This window comes from Siniperca chuatsi, linkage group LG15 (genome assembly GCF_020085105.1).
Source record: "Siniperca chuatsi isolate FFG_IHB_CAS linkage group LG15, ASM2008510v1, whole genome shotgun sequence".
NCBI lineage: Eukaryota > Metazoa > Chordata > Actinopteri > Centrarchiformes > Sinipercidae > Siniperca > Siniperca chuatsi.
The window spans coordinates 8,125,004-8,141,730 of NC_058056.1; the positions used below are offsets into that span (position 1 = coordinate 8,125,004).

The 16,727-nt window shown below is 45.2% G+C and overlaps 2 protein-coding genes across 5 annotated transcripts; one reads left to right on the top strand and one right to left on the bottom strand.

Annotated features, from left to right (window-relative positions):
- Nucleotides 1-69: 69 nt before the first annotated feature.
- gemin2 (gem (nuclear organelle) associated protein 2) lies at nucleotides 70-4,832 on the top strand. 4 transcript variants are annotated; one of them, XM_044166566.1, is made up of 10 exons: nucleotides 74-400; nucleotides 740-824; nucleotides 1,320-1,409; nucleotides 1,724-1,783; nucleotides 2,005-2,121; nucleotides 2,430-2,474; nucleotides 2,574-2,642; nucleotides 3,190-3,300; nucleotides 3,704-3,762; nucleotides 3,983-4,832. In XM_044166566.1, the coding sequence occupies exons 1-10, from the start codon at nucleotides 279-281 to the stop codon at nucleotides 4,020-4,022; spliced, it is 798 nt and encodes a 265-aa protein (XP_044022501.1). In that variant the 5' UTR covers nucleotides 74-278; the 3' UTR covers nucleotides 4,023-4,832. The 4 variants fall into 4 exon arrangements, with proteins under 4 accessions (XP_044022503.1, XP_044022502.1, XP_044022504.1 ...); XM_044166568.1 differs by lacking the exon at nucleotides 1,320-1,409 and having other exon boundaries at nucleotides 70-400; XM_044166567.1 differs by lacking the exon at nucleotides 2,430-2,474 and having other exon boundaries at nucleotides 72-400.
- Nucleotides 4,833-5,035: 203 nt separating this feature from the next.
- Nucleotides 5,036-14,580, bottom strand: pnn (pinin, desmosome associated protein). Its single transcript, XM_044166563.1, is given in 10 exon segments — nucleotides 5,036-6,238; nucleotides 6,241-7,086; nucleotides 7,240-7,378; nucleotides 7,690-7,845; nucleotides 8,113-8,188; nucleotides 8,380-8,474; nucleotides 8,990-9,065; nucleotides 9,647-9,718; nucleotides 13,860-13,937; nucleotides 14,413-14,580. Coding segments are annotated over 10 exon segments (2,097 nt in total). The 5' UTR covers nucleotides 14,526-14,580; the 3' UTR covers nucleotides 5,036-5,792.
- Nucleotides 14,581-16,727: the final 2,147 nt, after the last annotated feature.

Consider the following 16,727-nt stretch of genomic DNA (forward strand, 5'->3'; position numbering starts at 1 on the left):
TGACGACACGAGTGGCGTTCATTACCATGGCAACCAACGACGCGCACAAAGGCAACGTCATCACTCCGCGTTTACAAGCAAGATGGCTACGTAGTTTGTGAGCATATACATCCATGTTTGTGAATCGTTCTACAACCTGTGAAAAAATACTTTGCTGTGTCTGAATTCATTGTTTTGGTCGCCAGTGGATTTTTTTGTTGTAACTCGGCGCTTCATTTGCACTTGGCAACCTTTAACCTCATACGTTTGGATAGAAATTAGCTTACAATTGATACAAAATGAAGTCGGACGTGGAAGAGCTAATGCCGAGGCTGCTGCCCGTTGAGTTTGGAGCCGGTACAGAGGTCCTGGACCTGAATGGACCACCGAGAAACCCCCGGGAATACCTCCGACAAGTCCAGTAAGTCCACCTCAAACAACTCCTTTTTTCTCCGTTTGGACAGTGGAGAATTAGTGTGACTCAGTTGGGGACTACTGTGTGTTACACTGATGCTGCCACCGGAAGTATATGCTGTGTAGTGATAGTTGAGAGCTCGTCACTAGCTAATGTATCAAAGTCAGAATTTTACTGTGATGTTATAAGCCATGCCAGGTTAACATTAAATATTGTTTCATGCTTTCACTTCCACTCTTTGCCCAACTGCACTCCACTCACAAAAGATACCGTGACTGTCACACAGTACTATCTTTGTTACTTTTTTGTGAGTAGATTGCTTAAAAGATGTGTCCTCCTCATCAGATTGGAGGCGTCACTATGTCCAGAGGTGGTGGTTGCTCAGATTGACCCCAAGAAACTGAAGAAGAAACAAACTGTTAATGCCTCTGTGAGTAAATGTACACTATGGAGCATGCCATTTCAAATGAAAAAAAAAAAAGAATATTCTACTGCATAAACATGCAGTCCGCTATCTATCTTAATGATCCTTTTGATGTAATTTGTACTGATTATTTGAGTAATTTTATTTGAGTGAAGTTAAGAATTATATTTGAGTGAAGTGTATGTGGTGTCTTGTTTTGCTGTGTGTGTATTTATTACAAAAGCCCATGTTGGGATGGATATTACAAAGGCTACAAATGTTGTGTTATGATGCTTTGTGGAGATAAAAATAAATATATGTTAAAATAAAAGTACAGGTTGAACCAAGCTACATCAGGCACAGTATTGTGTTTTTAAATATATAAATCGAATCCAATCACTATTTTATTAGTTGTCACGCTGCTTATATAAAGTATTATACGAGCTACCAGGGACACATGGATAGTGTTGGCGTGTATGAGATCAGGTGGGATGAGAAAACACTGTGTCTTGTGTGTTTCAGGTGGCAGGTTGCCATGCTGCACCAGTGGGTTTCTCCCCCAGTCTCAGTTGGCAGCAGCAGCAAGTCAGTAACTTCTCAGATGTCAGACAGGTAAAACAAAACGCATAAAAACAACTTCCAAGTCTTTCTTTTTTTAATTTTAGCCCATAAAATCTCAAAAATCATACCACGTGTACATTACAAATGTCCCAAACCTAAAGTAATGTCGTAAAATCCCGAAAAGCGGCCATTCTCTGCTGGAACGCTGGGAAGGTGTAATCCATATCACAGGATAATAAAAGAAAGGTAACTTTTTAAATGTGCTGCAATGACGCTTTTAGGCGGGGTTATTATTGATTGAATGTTTTAGTACATAATCTGTTTTCACAATCGAATTGTTTGTGGGTTCTGCATTTTGCTTTCAGAACATCACAAAGAACAGGAAACACTGGAGCAGCCAGACTCTGGACGACAATGTGCTGATGGTGAGGAGACGGCGTGGTCGCAGAGTTCGTCAGTAGTTAAAAAAGTGTAAATTGATTACCATCACATTTGGAGGTTTCACCTCGAGGGCATGTGTTTCTGAGTTTGAGCAGACTCATATGCTGATCACTGGAAATTTGATATAGATATACATATAAGACAAGAGGAAGAATGAATAAAAGATTTAGCATTTGTTATAAATTCATATTTTTGTTTCCTACAGCCAAAGCAAACAGATGAGGAGGGCTGGAAGAGATTTTGTTTAGGAGAGACGGTCTATCTGGGTACTTCGTCCTGCCAAACAGATGCTAAACCAGAGCCAGCACTGGACTATAGCAAGGTTGTATGGATGTGCGTTATTATTTAGCTGTCACTTAATGCTTCTTGTATAAACAGGGTTTCTAAGGGTCCTGAAATATTGTCACGTTTTGACAGATTATAATCTGAAAAATTCAGAAAGTTTAAAAGTCTGTGTAATTTTCAGCTGCCACTTTAAGGTAATATACTAGACTACGTTCTACAACTTGTTTCACAACAGTGTGAAATCTAAACACACACAGTAATAATTGTTGCATCTTCTGTCACTTGTTGATAAATGTAGGAGAACATGTTAATAATATAATAATCAAAGCGTGTGTCTGCGCTCAGGTGGGCTTCCCTCCCTTCCTAAGCATAGTCAGCAGACTGAACCAGGTAATATACCTCCTCATTTAGACGTTTAGCTCACACTCTAAACCAGTCAGTAGTTTGATTATTATGTATTTGTTTTCACCCATCTCTCTGTGTCTACAGTCCACAGTGCTGATGGTGTTGGAAATTCTAATCAGTTGGTTTGAGGAACGCGAGTTTGTTCCACAGTTGGTGAGTTTAGTTTATTAAGCCATCTACATTTTGCAATCGTTTGCCAACTCCTCACAAGTCCGATGCTACAGTCACATTGCAGTGTTATGTTGTAGGTGGAAAACTACGCTCATTGTTTTCTATAAAGAAGGGCTGTAATTCTTATGCGTTTTCATTGGAGTGTGCACACAGAACATGACAGAAATCAACATTTATTTTGCCTTCTTCTGTGGCATTGGAGACAAACAGGATGTTGGCATGTCTAGCAAAAGGGATGTTGCCACACTGTGTAGCAGCTACACAGTGTGGCTACACTGTAGCTGCTTTTTCCAACCAAGATAAATAGCAAATAAGCACTTTTGTCTTCTGACCACCCAATGTGGAGAAGAAGAAATACTTTGTGTTTTTGCTTGGCCATTCTAATTCATTGCTTTGATTCATTTTCTGACTTTCCACATTAGAAATATGAAAGGTGATGGTTCACTCAGTGTAATAATGTTTTTACTGAATCATTGTGAAATTGTTTGATTTCCTGTGTCTATAATACCTGTTTGTTTGTTTGTTCTAGGGTTGCTGGTTGTATGCTTTGTTGGCCTGCCTGGAGAAGCCTCTGCTGCCTGAAGCCCACTCCTCCATCAGACAGCTGGCCAGGAGATGTGCTCAGATCCGCAGCAAACTGGTAAGATTCAGTTTGTACCACTGTCCTCTAACCTGTGAGGATCCTCTTTTCTTTTCTGTGTATTTAAGTGTAAATCTACTTGCTATTTTTGCATCATTTTGTCTGTCTTTGGTGCTAAAAGTTCCCTGCAGATTAAGTATTGGCACTAGATTTCACAAAATGTCTGTAGGTGGCACTCTAGTGCATCCTGTCATGGTAGCTCTTACAGCTCATGCTAACTGGCAATGTGTCTTGCAAGAAACAACTAATGGATAACTTAAATTGATCCATAGATTATTGCATTTTTATTTCTTTAGACAGACAGTACTGCATTTTAATTGTGAACTATTCACAGCAAGGTCTGTTTGCTTATTTCTTGTGATATATTAGAGCTGACAATATCTATCCTGCTTTTATTCCACAGGAGAGTCAGGAGGATGAGCATCTGCCTGCCCTCAACCTGCTCATCTGTCTTGTTGCCAGGTATTTACCACGGAGTCCAAATAGTTGATATTGGTCAGAGAGTAAGCGCGTTTGAGAGTTTGTGGGCCTAACTACCAATATCTAATTTTCGAGTGATTTATACCAACATTTTACAATTTGAAATACATGACTTACTGGATGTCTACCATGTCAGATTTCACTTGTGTGCTAAACACTGTATGCATGCAGTTATGCTAATTTCCTTTTGTCTTTCCTGCAGATACTTTGAGCAGAATGACCTGGCTGACCAGCCAGAGTGAACACAGGGTTGAACTGTAGTGACAGATCAACAAGACATTATGGAGAAATATGTTGTCAGCCCTCTTACTGATGCGGCTTTCAGACAGCAGGCTCTACAGTTAAGCAACCACAAACTTATGGACAATTGAAGATGGAGACTCTGCCAACCAAGTAAAATCGGTGGAGAGAACATGCACACAACCATGTCAGGGGTTCCGCACATGTTGCAATGAAAGTTGAGGACAGAACCAAAGGGATTGAATGGTGACGTCGCAATCTTTCTTATTTAAAGTAACGTGAATGGACCTCTGCTGATACAACTGGAGAGAAGCCAAAGCAGTATGATGTTTAGCATTTTTGATAAGAAATGTTTAACTTTTTCTTTGTGAATTTAGTTCTGAGGTTTATGATCTATCAAATGCAAGATCTGTCTATTAAACTGTGACGATTTGTAGAATAACTACTTGTGTGGACATTGCTGTTAGCTATCAAGTGTTTAAGCCACTACAAATCTCATAGTTGCCAGTATTAATACTGGCCAGGCAAATGGCAAGGCTCTATTTCACTCTGCAAAGACAGACATACTGCTTTCTTCTATGTCACCTGCTCAGTTTCCACTTGTTTCAGGGTAATAACTCACCAAACATGGCGAGGCTGCCAGGAGCCAGCCACTCACGCTCAGCCGCTTGTGGGTAGATCAGTCATTCTAAAGGCAAGAAGACGGATTCCCTCCACTGGTGTTGAACAAAGTTTAGTAAACATTAGTTTGATGGTGTGATTTGAATAAAAAGGTTGATATTGTTCTGCCCTACTGAGGGCTGCAAAGACAATAGTTGTGTCTAATTTCAAAAAACATTTTAGAGCCTTCAGAATGAGACATCCTAATCCACCCGTTTTGATGTCACCTTAGACTCTGGGAAATTGTGATGAGAATTTCAGTGTTTTATTTTTTTACAGACCAAACAATTAATGGAAAATAATTGTCAGTTGCATCCCTAATATGACTGGGGGAGAAAAAAAAACACCACACACATTTCCACTAATACCTCACCTTTAATTTGAAGCAGATTATCAGTCGGTACAAAAAAAAAAGGAAAACATTTTCGAAGACCAATATTTTAGAAAATTACACACAAACCCATGTGAAGAAGATACAAGGGCCTTGACATTGATCAAATAGTGGAAATAAATGAGGATTAACAGCTTTGTCACATCAACTTAAACAACTATGTATGTACGTGCATACGTTAACAGTTACTGCTACCATAACCATCAATACCCCAGCTGATGGCATTATGATGAAAAACTGTAAACAAACATTCAACACCATCTCTTCATCATAGTTCCACAAAGACCTTTTTAAAACCCAAATGTCAGGTTGAAGATGAATCATTTGGATTTAAAATGACAGGACTAAAATGAAGTCGCGAATAGTTTCGCCCGTCTGAACCCTGTTTAGTAAGCGGTCCAGTTAGACACAGTATAAGGGAGTTGCCCTGCCAGATGCACCACTGTGACTCAAAGTCCAGTTACATTTCTTGTGCCAAGTAAATGAAAACATTGGAGGAAAATTCTAACCACACATCCACTGTTTCAATTCAGTTTTGAAGTCGATTTAAAAAATCCCTACACTGAGTAAAAATCCTCCTGTTAAAACTTCAATACGCCTTTATGTGAAAAATAATGTTTTAAGGGGAAATGCTAGTTTAAAAACTTGTGTCATTTAGTAAATGGTCATTTATTTTTCCTGTGTGTCAGCGTTACCATACAGAGGCTGAATGAGAACCAGGTTAGCGTCTCTTGTCCTTCCTGTCTCTATCTTTATGCTCCCTGTCGCTCCGGGACGACCTGCCCCTTCCTTCCTCGCTCCTCCTCTTCCTCCTCTCCTTCGAGTCCCTGCCTCCTCCGCCACTCCCTCCTCTCTTGCGGTGACTCCTCTCTTCTCCTCCGCTACTGCCTCCTCTCTTGCGGTGACTCCTCTCTTCTCCTTTCTTTCTGCCCCTATCCGACGGCCTCCTCTTGCGCTTACTGCTGTCTCGGCTGCGACTTCGGCTGCTGCTGTTGGACGATGAGGATGAAGAGGATGATGATGACGAAGAGGAGTGGCTGGATCCGGAGGAAGAGGAGGAGCTTCCGCTGGAGGAGGAGCCGGAGGAGGAAGAGGAGGAGCTGTTACTATGACTGCGGCCCTTTCTTGGCTCCTTTTCCTTCTTCCTCCCTCTTCTACCATCATCTCTTCCTCCTTAGAGGGTGCAGGGGTAATGCTGGGCGCCTCCTGGGAATCAGGCAGTTTTGGGGGTGCCTCGTCCGCTGGTTTCTCTTCCACAGCCTGGTTCTCGACTGTTAAGTCCTGGACCTCGAGGCCAGAGATGATGAAGTCCTGCCCAGGCGCTGTGGAGGCGGTTTGAGACCCAGGGGTCTTCTCCAACTCCAGAAGCCCAGAGGACTTAACGGCTGGCTCCTCTGCAGTGTGGCTGAGCTGCTGGGTGTTTGGTGCTTCTTGGCTGGTTACGGTTGGTTCAGAGGACTGGGTGTCCTGGGTCTTTTCATCTTGGAGGTCTGTGGGCCCCAGTTTACTGTCTGTTTCTCCCTCCTCTCCCTTACTCATGTCCTCCTGCTCTGGCCCGCCCTCCACCTCCATCTCCTCTGACCCTGGACTCGCCTCCTTCTCTCCCTTCTTCCCCCTGTCCTCTCTGTCTTTAACCCCCTCCTCTCCCTCCTTCTTCTCCTCCTCCTCATTCCCCACCTCACTTAACTCCATCCCCTCCTCCTCTTCCTCCACCTTCTTCAACACTTCCTTCTCCCCTTCCTCCCTCTCCCCCCCCTCGTTCTTCTCTGTCACCTTTCTATCCCTCTCCTTTTTCCTATCCTCCTCCTCATCTTCCTCATCCTCCTCCTCCATCTCTGCACCCCCCTTGTTACCTGTCATCTTGACTACCTGACCTGCTGGCTTACCCTCCGCCGAGTGGTCCATCCCTGTTGCTGCCGCGTTGCCGTCCTGGTCGCGATTTGGCTGTCGCCGGGGGCGGGACTCCATCTTGCTGAGGTGTTCGGCAAAAGCCTCGCACCTCTCCTCAAACACAGCTGTCCAGAAAACAAAACAAAAGATCCACAGAGGTTACAGAGTGATTAACACACACAAACCTGTTTTCTCTGGGTGACTGAATCCCATCTTGTCAAGATTTCAACAAGCCAAGAAACGTCATCTCTAAAAGCATGGGCAAGAACCCTACTGACCATTTAGTTTCTTGGTGGAGTCATCGAGGAGTTTCTGTGTGGCGGAGCACATTTTTCCAGGCAGATAGAAGATATGAGGCTTGGTCTTGGTACGAATGTATTTCACCAGACGATTATTGTGGCTGGTCCACTCCTCTTGCTGTCAACGGAGGAAAGAGAAGGTTAAATAAAATTCTGTACAAACTCATTTGTTTTATATATACAATCACAACAAAACATGTTTTGCACCCTACCGGATACTGTATCTATGCATTCATTTTCTAAACCATTTATCCCCAAATGCAAACAATCTGTCAATACCACTAATAAACAAATTGAAACAAATGTTTACATTTGAAAATTTCAGAAGGCCTGTAGATATTCCAGTCACCTGTCCAAACCTTTTATTTTAAGTTTTCAATGTCTCTTGTTTCGACTTGCCCCAAATGGTGTTAAGAAGTATTTTCTTACCAGCTGAGCTAATTCCACTTTCTGTTCCAGTAGTCTCAGCTCAGTCTGTTTGGCTCTCCTCTCTTCAAACAGCTCCCTCTTCTCGTTCTCCACCTTCTTTTTTTCAGCCTCAGCCTGAACCTCGAGCTTCTGCTCAATCTCTGTACGTCGCTTTTGCTGTGGAGGCAAAAGCAGAACATGGACAGAGATGACAAGGAGTTAAACTAGCTATTAACAGATACTCAGGCAGATTCCCTCCTGAGGGCAGGGCTTATGTAACTCAGATTAGCTTAAATTTCCAGTTCCCGTCCAATTTTTTCACAATTGAGAATGACTTCCGGATGGGAGCCGAAACGTCTTGATTCTGAAAACAGTGTCCAGATGACTACGACTGATACCTTTTCTACGAGAGAGTGCACCAATATGTTGGACAGATTTCCTCACCTTCTCTGTAGAGACATTGGACTCCTGTTTAAATTTTTGCAGGGTCCCCATCAGCAGGCCAAACATACGCCGATTCCTGACCAAGAAAACACAAACACACAACTACGATTTTCAGCTGTACAATGATTAACGTGGACCCCTAGCTTCAGTTATTTTTTTTGCCATTCTTTATTTTCTATTTGCTGGTACAATTGAACACATTTGACTATAAAAAGGTCATTAGCTTTGAATATAAGGACAGCAGACTCGTAGCTCTTGTAGGCCTACCTCTGTTTGCCCTTCTCATCCATGGTTTGATCTTGAATGAGGTCTCTGCGTGTTCGCTCCTTGGAGGTAGCTACTACAGACGACTGCAACGCCGGCTGAGGGAGATAGAAAACATGAAAGAGAGAAAACCAATTTCTTAGAGCCAGTTTGTCTTTCAAAACACTGAATGTCTTAGCTTCTCCGAATAATTTAAATCTAAATGTAACAGTTAATAAGGATAATCTATTCCTGACAGAATACTATCTGAGCAACATTTGATGTGTTTTTGGTCTACCTACTCCGAAATGTGTTACCCAGGATGCATGTTGATGCCAAATAGAAAAAGGTCTAATTGTAAAATACATATAATATACTAAATACTAGCAAAATACTGCAATAATGCAGCATGAGGTGCTCCAATATACGAAATGAACAGACAACGTAGATGCAAAGTGACAAGTCCAGACACCTGCCAACCAATCATAAGTGTTTTCCATAGCCAGCCAATGTTGTAACTATCCAATCCAATAATATCAAATCAAAATCACCTGATCTACACCCCCCCCCAGCTCAGCTGCACATATGATCAGTGCTACAAACATTTTTCAGAAGAGAGACTCTTTATTCTTACCTTTTTGACATCGTCATCATCCTCGGCGTCGCTGTCGTGACGCACGTCTCTCCTGGCCCGCTGGTCCCCGGCCAGCCTGCAGACACGACACAAAAAGATAAGACACTCATAAGTGACACTTCACAATCTTCGCAAACATAACTGCTGCTCTGATAGCTGTAAAGGCAGACGTGCCAATTGAGGCCTCACATCTGTCAGAATGCAAAGAATGAAAATGCTTAAATTATTTCCTACGGTGTGATCTGAACACAAGAAAAAAAGGTACAAAAATAACTGAAAGAAGACAGCAACAAAACACAAGCACAGAACAGAAGATAAATGTCATCATATTTTCTGATTGCGGTTCAGCCTGAGGCAGTCTATGCTAAACTAAACAGTTTGGATCCCCTTAAGCAATACCAGCAAGTGGTATATTACCTAATATCAGCATTAAACTCAATGATTAAAACTGGTTACAGTTTGTTGATAATTGAGTGGAAGTTTCACTAATCTACTCTCTCTTCCTTAAAGCTAAACAGTCGTGATTCTACACTGACGATAAACCAAAGCTTCAAAAGCATAGAATTTGAATAGATTTACCATAATGAAATTGTGTGCAGAGTTGCTGTTAGTATGGCTGTTAGCTGCACATGCATATATTAAAAATCGCAAACTCACCTCAGCAGGGCTCCTTCAATGTCCCTCTGCTTGGCAGGGGGGCCGCCGCTTCCAATGTCTGAGAGACTACGCCTGGGAAAGGACACAGTGATAAGAGGGAAGCAGGCACTTTACGACAATCAACTCTGATTCACAAAGATTTTCACATCAGTAAGAACAAATCAATGGTCTGTGCATGTTTTGTCAGATGTATAATTTTGTCATTTATATTATAGTTTATTTGTTTCACAAACAAATATAGGAGAATTAAAAACTAATTCATGTATATGGACAACTGTTTCAGGGCAAGCCAAAATGTGTCATTGTCCAAATACTTACTGAGTTTATTAGGTACACCTAGCTAAAACCAATGCAATCTAATACAACAGTCCTGCAATAACACCTTTATGAAGGTCATAATGTAGGTGATGACTCAATTCCACGGTCACTTTGGAAGTTGTAGTTTGTGGTGCAGTTGAATTGTATTGAGCTATGTTTAGTCTACCCTCACTCATAAACTGGAAATTAATTCATTTAAATCTACTAAACAGCAGCAGAAAAGTCCATCCATCCATCCATCTTCTTCCGCTTATCCGGGGCCGGGTCGCGGGGGCAGCAGTCTAAGCAGGGACTCCCAGACTTCCTTCGCCCCAGACACTTCCTCCAGCTCCTCCGGGGGGATCCCGAGGCGTTCCCAGGCCAGCCGAGAGACATAGTCCCTCCAGCGTGTCCTGGGTCTTCCCCGGGGCCGCCTCCCGGTGGGACATGCCCAGAACACCTCCCGAGGGGCGTCCAGGAGGCATCCGGATCAGATGCCCTAGCCACCTCAGCTGGCTCCTCTCGGCGTGGAGGAGCAGCGGCTCTACTCGAGCTCCCCGTGTGACTGAGCTCCTCACCCTATCTCTAAGGGAGCGCCCAGCCACTCGGCGGAGGAAGCCCATTTCGGCCGCTTGTATCCGCGATCTTGTCCTTTCGGTCACTACCCAGAGCTCATGACCATAGGTGAGGGCAGGGCGTAGATTGACTGGTAAATCGAGAGCTTTGTCTTCGACTCAGCTCCTTCTTTACCACAACGGTCCGATACAGCGCCCGCATCACTGCAGGCGCTGCACCGATCCGCCTGTCAATCTCACGCTCCATCCGTCCCTCACTCGTGAACAAGACCCGAGATACTTAAACTCCTCCACTTGGGGCAAGGACTCCCCACCCACGCCAAGAGAGCAAACCACCTTTTTCCGGTCAAGAACCATGGCCTCAGATTTGGAAGAGCTGATTCTCATCCCGGCTGCTTCACACTCGGCTGCAAACCGTCCCAGTGCATGCTGCAGGTCCTGGTTTGAAGAAGCCATCAGAACGACATCATCTGCAAACAGCAGAGATGAGATCCTGTGGTTCCCAAACCGGACACCCTCCGGCCCCTGACTGCGCCTAGAAATTCTGTCCATATAAATTATGAACAGAACCGGTGACAAAGGGCAGCCCTGGCGGAGTCCAACATGCACCGGGAACAGGTCTGACTTACTGCCGGCAATGCGAACACAGCTCCTGCTCCGGTTATACAGGGACCGGACAGCCCTTAGCAAAGGGCCCCGGACCCCATACTCCCAGAGCACTCCCCACAAGGCGCCCGGGGCACACGGTCGAATGCCTTCTCCAGATCCACAAAGCACATGTGGACTGGTTGGGCAAACTCCATGAACCCTCGAGCACCCGATGGAGAGTATAGAGCTGGTCCAGTGTTCCACGACCGGGACGAAAACCACTCTGCTCCTCCTGAATCCGAGGTTCGACTATCGGACGAATTCTCCTCTCCAGTACCCTGGAATAGACCTTACCGGGAGGCTGAGAAGTGTGATCCCTCTGTGATTGGAACACACCCTCCGGTCCCCTTCTTATACAGAGGGACCACCACCCCGGTCTGCCAGTCCAGAGGCACTGTCCCAGACCGCCACGCGATGTTGCAGAGACGTGTCAGCCAAGACAGTCCCACAACATCCAGAGACTTAAGATACTCAGGACGGATCTCATCCACCCCGAAGCCTTGCCACCAAGGAGCTTGCCAACAACCTCAGTGACTTCGGCCAGGGTGATGGATGAGTCCGCCTCCGGGTCCCCAGCCTCCGCTTCCTCTTCGGAAGACGTGACAGCGGGATTGAGGAGATCCTCAAAGTATTCCTTCCACCGTCCCACAACATCCCCAGTCGAGGTCAACAGCTCTCCACCCGCACCGTACAAGGTGTTGGTGAAGCACTGCTTCCCCCTCCTGAGCCGTCGGACGGTTTGCCAGAATTTCTTTGAGGCCGACCGATAGTCCTCCTCCATGGCCTCTCCGAACCTCTCCCAGTCCTGAGTTTTTGCCTCTGTGACCGCACGGGCTGCAGCACGCTTAGCCTGCCGGTACCTGTCAGCTGCCTCGGGAGTCCCACGAGCCAACAAGGCCCGATAGGACTCCTTCTTCAGCCTGACGGCATCCCTTACTTCCGGCGTCCACCACCGTGTTCGGGGATTGCCGCGCGACAGGCACCAGAAACCTTGCGACCACAGCTACGAGCCGCCGCGATCGACAATGGAGGTGGAAAACATGGTCCACTCGGACTCAATGCCCCCAACCTCCCGGGATCTGGGAGAAGCTCTCCCGGAGGTGTGAGTTGTAGACCCTGCTGACAGAGGGCTCCGCCAGACGTTCCCAGCAGACCCTCACGATACGCTTGGGCCTGCCAAGTCTGTCCTGCTTCCTCCCCGCCAGCGGATCCAACTCACCACCAGGTGGTGATCGGTTGACAGCTCCGCCCTCTCTTCACCCGAGTGTCCAAGACACGCGGCGGAGGTCAGATGATACGACAACAAAGTCGATCATCGACCTCCGGCCTAGGTGTCCTGGTGCCACGCGATGCACTGATGGACACCCTTGTGCTTGAACATGGTGTTAGTTATGGACAAACTGTAACTAGCACAGAAGTCCAACAACTGAACACCGCTCGGGTTCAGATCAGGGGCCGTTCCTTCCGATTACCCCTCTCCAGGTGTCACTGTCGTTGCCCACGTGGGCGTTGAAGTCCCCAGTAGAACAACGGAGTCCCCGGGTGGTGCACTGTCTAGTACCCCTCCCAGGGACTCCAAGAAGGCCTGGTACTCTGCACTGCTGTTCGGCCCGTGGGCCGCCACAACAGTGAGAGACCTGTCCCCACCCGGAGGCGGAGGGACGCGACCCTCTCGTTCACTGGGGTAAACTCCAACACGTGACGGCTGAGCTGTGGGGCTATGAGCAGGCCCACACCAGCCCGCCGCCTCTCCCCGCCCGGCAACGCCAGAGAAATGGAGCGTCCAGCCCCTCTCGAGGAGACGGGTTCCAGAGCCCAGGCTGTGCGTGGAGGCGAGGCCGACTATATCTAGCCGGTAACGCTCAACCTCCCGCACAAGCTCAGGCTCCTTCCCCCCCAGCGAAGTGACATTCCATGTCCCTAGAGCCAGTTTCTGTGTCCGGAGATCTGGTCGCCGGCCCCTGCCTTCGACTGCCGCCCAGATCTCTCTGCACCGGCCCCTTACGGATCCTCCTGCGGGTGGTGGGTCCACGGGAGGACGGCCCCACGTCGCTCGTTCGGGCTGTGCCGGGCTGTGCCCGTGGGGAAAGGCCCGCCACCAGGCGCTGGCACCCACCCCCCAGGCCTGGCTCCAGGGTGGGGCCCGGTAGCGCCAATCCGGGCGACGTAACTGGCCTTGATTTTAAATAATCCATAAGGGTCTTCTGAACCGCTCTTGGTCTGACCCGTCACCCTGGACCTGTTTGCCATGGGTGACCCTACCAGGGGCATACAGCCCCAGGCAACATAGCTCCCAGGGTCATTCGGGTACTCAAACCCCTCCACCACGTTAAGGTGGCGGTTCAAGGATTCATTTAAATCTACTAAACAGCAGCAGAAAAGTCCATTATTTAAAACCTTTTGAGCTTTTTAATTCCACAGCATCTTCCCATTAACTTCCCCTCTGCTATGTGGTAATCATGTAAAGCAATTCTACAGATTAATAGTTTTATCAATGAAGTGCCAGTTGGTGGGTTCTTTGATAGCTAATTTCAGAAATGTTGCTTGATTTTGAACAATTATTAAATTTAACAGCATGTTTTCTATTTAAATTTTGCACGGTTTGCACGCCATTTGTGAGCACCTATTGAGACCATCATTATGTAAATGAACACAAATGTCGTTGCATTTAGCCATGTAGTCCACAGGTTTACCTGAGTAGGTTGATTCCTCTGCCTCTACCTCCACCGGGGCCTGCCATGGGGCCGCCGAGCCGACGGATCTGACCCGGTCTGTAACCACAGCAAGAAACAAAGTCAACACAAAACCAAACCTAGTCGTTCTTCTTAATCACATCAGCTCCGAAAGACAATGTTGAAATAGTTTTCTCGTTAATGATATCGCTACTTTGTTAGAAGCAGAGCCATTTGGTACGACAAAACAGGTAAATCGGTGGTGACACTCGGACGACGCCTACAGGGCCCAGCAATAGTTGGCCTACTAGGTTTCATATTTCACTCCATGGGTAAGAGTAGTTATTAATTCTGGGTTCATTTATTACTTTTGTATGGCTAATTCATCAGTTTGGACAAACGTAAGGCGAGCTTATGTGGGTTCAGCTAATACAAAATAGGAGGAGGTAATGTTTGCTAACTTAGCTAACCGACTCATGCTAGCACATATCGCTAGTCGTTTGAATGCTAGCATGTTGGTTAGCTTATCACAAAAAATACACCAAAAGCTAAATAACCACTCGGGCTTTTTTACCTTGATTCATTGGGATCACGCCCCGTTAATTTACGAATATTATCGTCCACATTTTTCAAGCTTTCCTTGGCTTTTTCGAGCTGGTCTTGCAAGCTCCGCACTACCACCGCCATCTTACTTCCAGTTAGCGCGAATCACGTGTTCTTCTTCTTCTTCTACCTTCCGTTGCTCTTTTTTTGACATGCGACGTTGTGGTGCATTACCGCCATCTGCTGAACAGTTTTTAACCCTAAAGCTAAGGCAGATTTGATGTTACAGTTTACTCATTCAAATCTAAATTTCCCTTAATGTTTACGTCTGTGCACGTTACCATTGCCTGAAAATCATCAGAGTTTTTCTTATAAAAGTGAACCAGGCTGTAGTAAGCTATGTGCTACTCCACACAGAGGTACAAGTGCATTTAAATACTGTATCCTACTGCATTCATACTGCTTTAATCTTCACGCCCACATAACAACAGAGGCCTGTTTGTTTCACAATATTTCCTGAAAACACCTAAAGGGAAACAAAGCATCTATCATCTAATGTCATAAAAGCACTGAAAAGTGCTTTGATGCATAATAGTAACACAGGAGACATTAAATTATGACCTTACTGGAGCTGAATGGTGTTACATGTGAACTGCTTTCAGGGGACCCAGAATTTCTAGGAGTGCTTCTGCTGTCAAAAGTCGCAAGATAACTTGCTGTCAGTCAACTCATACTTTATGACTGTTCAACTTGATGGTGTTAGACAAACATACCGACAACTTGCATGCAGTATGAGCTTTTTCAACCCAGCATGAGCAGAATAACAAGAGATTCTTAACATAAGAAATATCTGACTGATAATTGGTGATGTCAAAAACCAATAAAAATGATTGTGGTGAGTGCCTCTACTAGACAAAGGCAAAAGACATGTTTTTTTCAATTAAAGTGTTGCACTACATGTTGTGATCCCCCCCGAGGAGAATACACATTTGTCTTATGTCTGATTTCAGAGATTTGGAAAGTGTGTGTTTGTGATTAGCTTGTGTTTAGAGCAGAAGAGAACAAAGTGTTCCTCATTTTGTTTTATTGCTCCCGAGTGTACAGACATTCTTTCTTCTCTTGGCAGCCAGGTTCTGTGTGCCTGTCCGTCTCTTTTGAACTGTAGCACAAACCGCAGCGAGGTGAGAACACCAGCTCTGAATTGTGCGTCTAAGATTGAAAATAAAAACCCCTTTGAGTCCTGCTCTTGCAGCTCTTGCATATCAAAGTGGGAACCAACCATCAAACCGCGTTCAATTTCCTGGTTTCATATCTGCGCATGGCACTGCTGGATTTCTGCTGTTTAACTGGGGATTCATCAACATTATTCTGCTACATTATCTGCTACATACAGTTGCAATCAAAATTATTCAACCCTGCTGAGTGTGTAAGGGTTTACACGTTAAAGGTTTTCTGAAGATTTTTATAAATTACATTTGTATGAGTTGAGTGACATAATCAAATTGATAATGAAAATGTGTAATCTTTCTGAGTAGCAGGATTTATTTGTAATACAGCCCCATCATACTTATTAAACCACCAAATATCACCACAGACTTTAGGAGAATTCCACCCGATATGTCATTTCAACAGGAAATACGTGAACTCAAAGCACGATGCCCTCAAAATAACATCTGTGTCTTCAAGTCATCTATAAGACTAAAAGGAGCTGCAACAATACACAAATAATAATATATTAATAACTTCTCCTATTCGAGTGTGTGACACACCTCAGTGGAGATGAGTAAGTCTTTGGTATTAATCAACATTCTGCCGGGGAATAATTGAAGCTCACCCTGTTGTTTGTCACCTCCGCGGTAACTGTGGGACACACAAAAATCTGTCATGGTTTCAGCTTAATTGCATAACACCAACATGATAATCTTCTAGTCTCATTATCCAGACGTGAACAAGCTCTTTGTCTGAGCTCTTAACACAGCAGGAAACAAAAACAAAAATCAGCAGTGAGCATTTTCCTCCGTTGTGTCGGCATGTCTGCGTGTGTTTGGGTGCAAATACACGTGTCAAACATCCACAGCGTAATTGTTCAAGACCATTAAATGCAACTGTGTGCATTAAACCATCTCTCTCAAAATCACTGTGTGGATTAAACAGCCTAGTTGGAACTCAGAAGGCCAGCCATACCTGTACAGTAGGCGACTTGACTAATACTGTAGCTGTTCCAGTTAGTAGCATTTTGATGTCTCACAGTGCCACCAAGCCTCACTGCAAGCAGACAAGTCTTGTTAACATTTTGTGACTCAGTGGTGAAAAGGTTATGGGCAATTATTGATACCATAACTATGA

Coding starts and splice junctions, on each gene's coding strand:
- gemin2 (XM_044166566.1), top strand. CDS start 279: ATGAAGTCGGACGTGGAAGAGCTAATGCCGAGGCTGCTGCCCGTTGAG. Junction 401..739: donor GAATACCTCCGACAAGTCCA/GTAAGTCCACCT, acceptor CCTCCTCATCAG/ATTGGAGGCGTCACTATGTC. Junction 1,410..1,723: donor ACTTCTCAGATGTCAGACAG/GTAAAACAAAAC, acceptor TTTTGCTTTCAG/AACATCACAAAGAACAGGAA.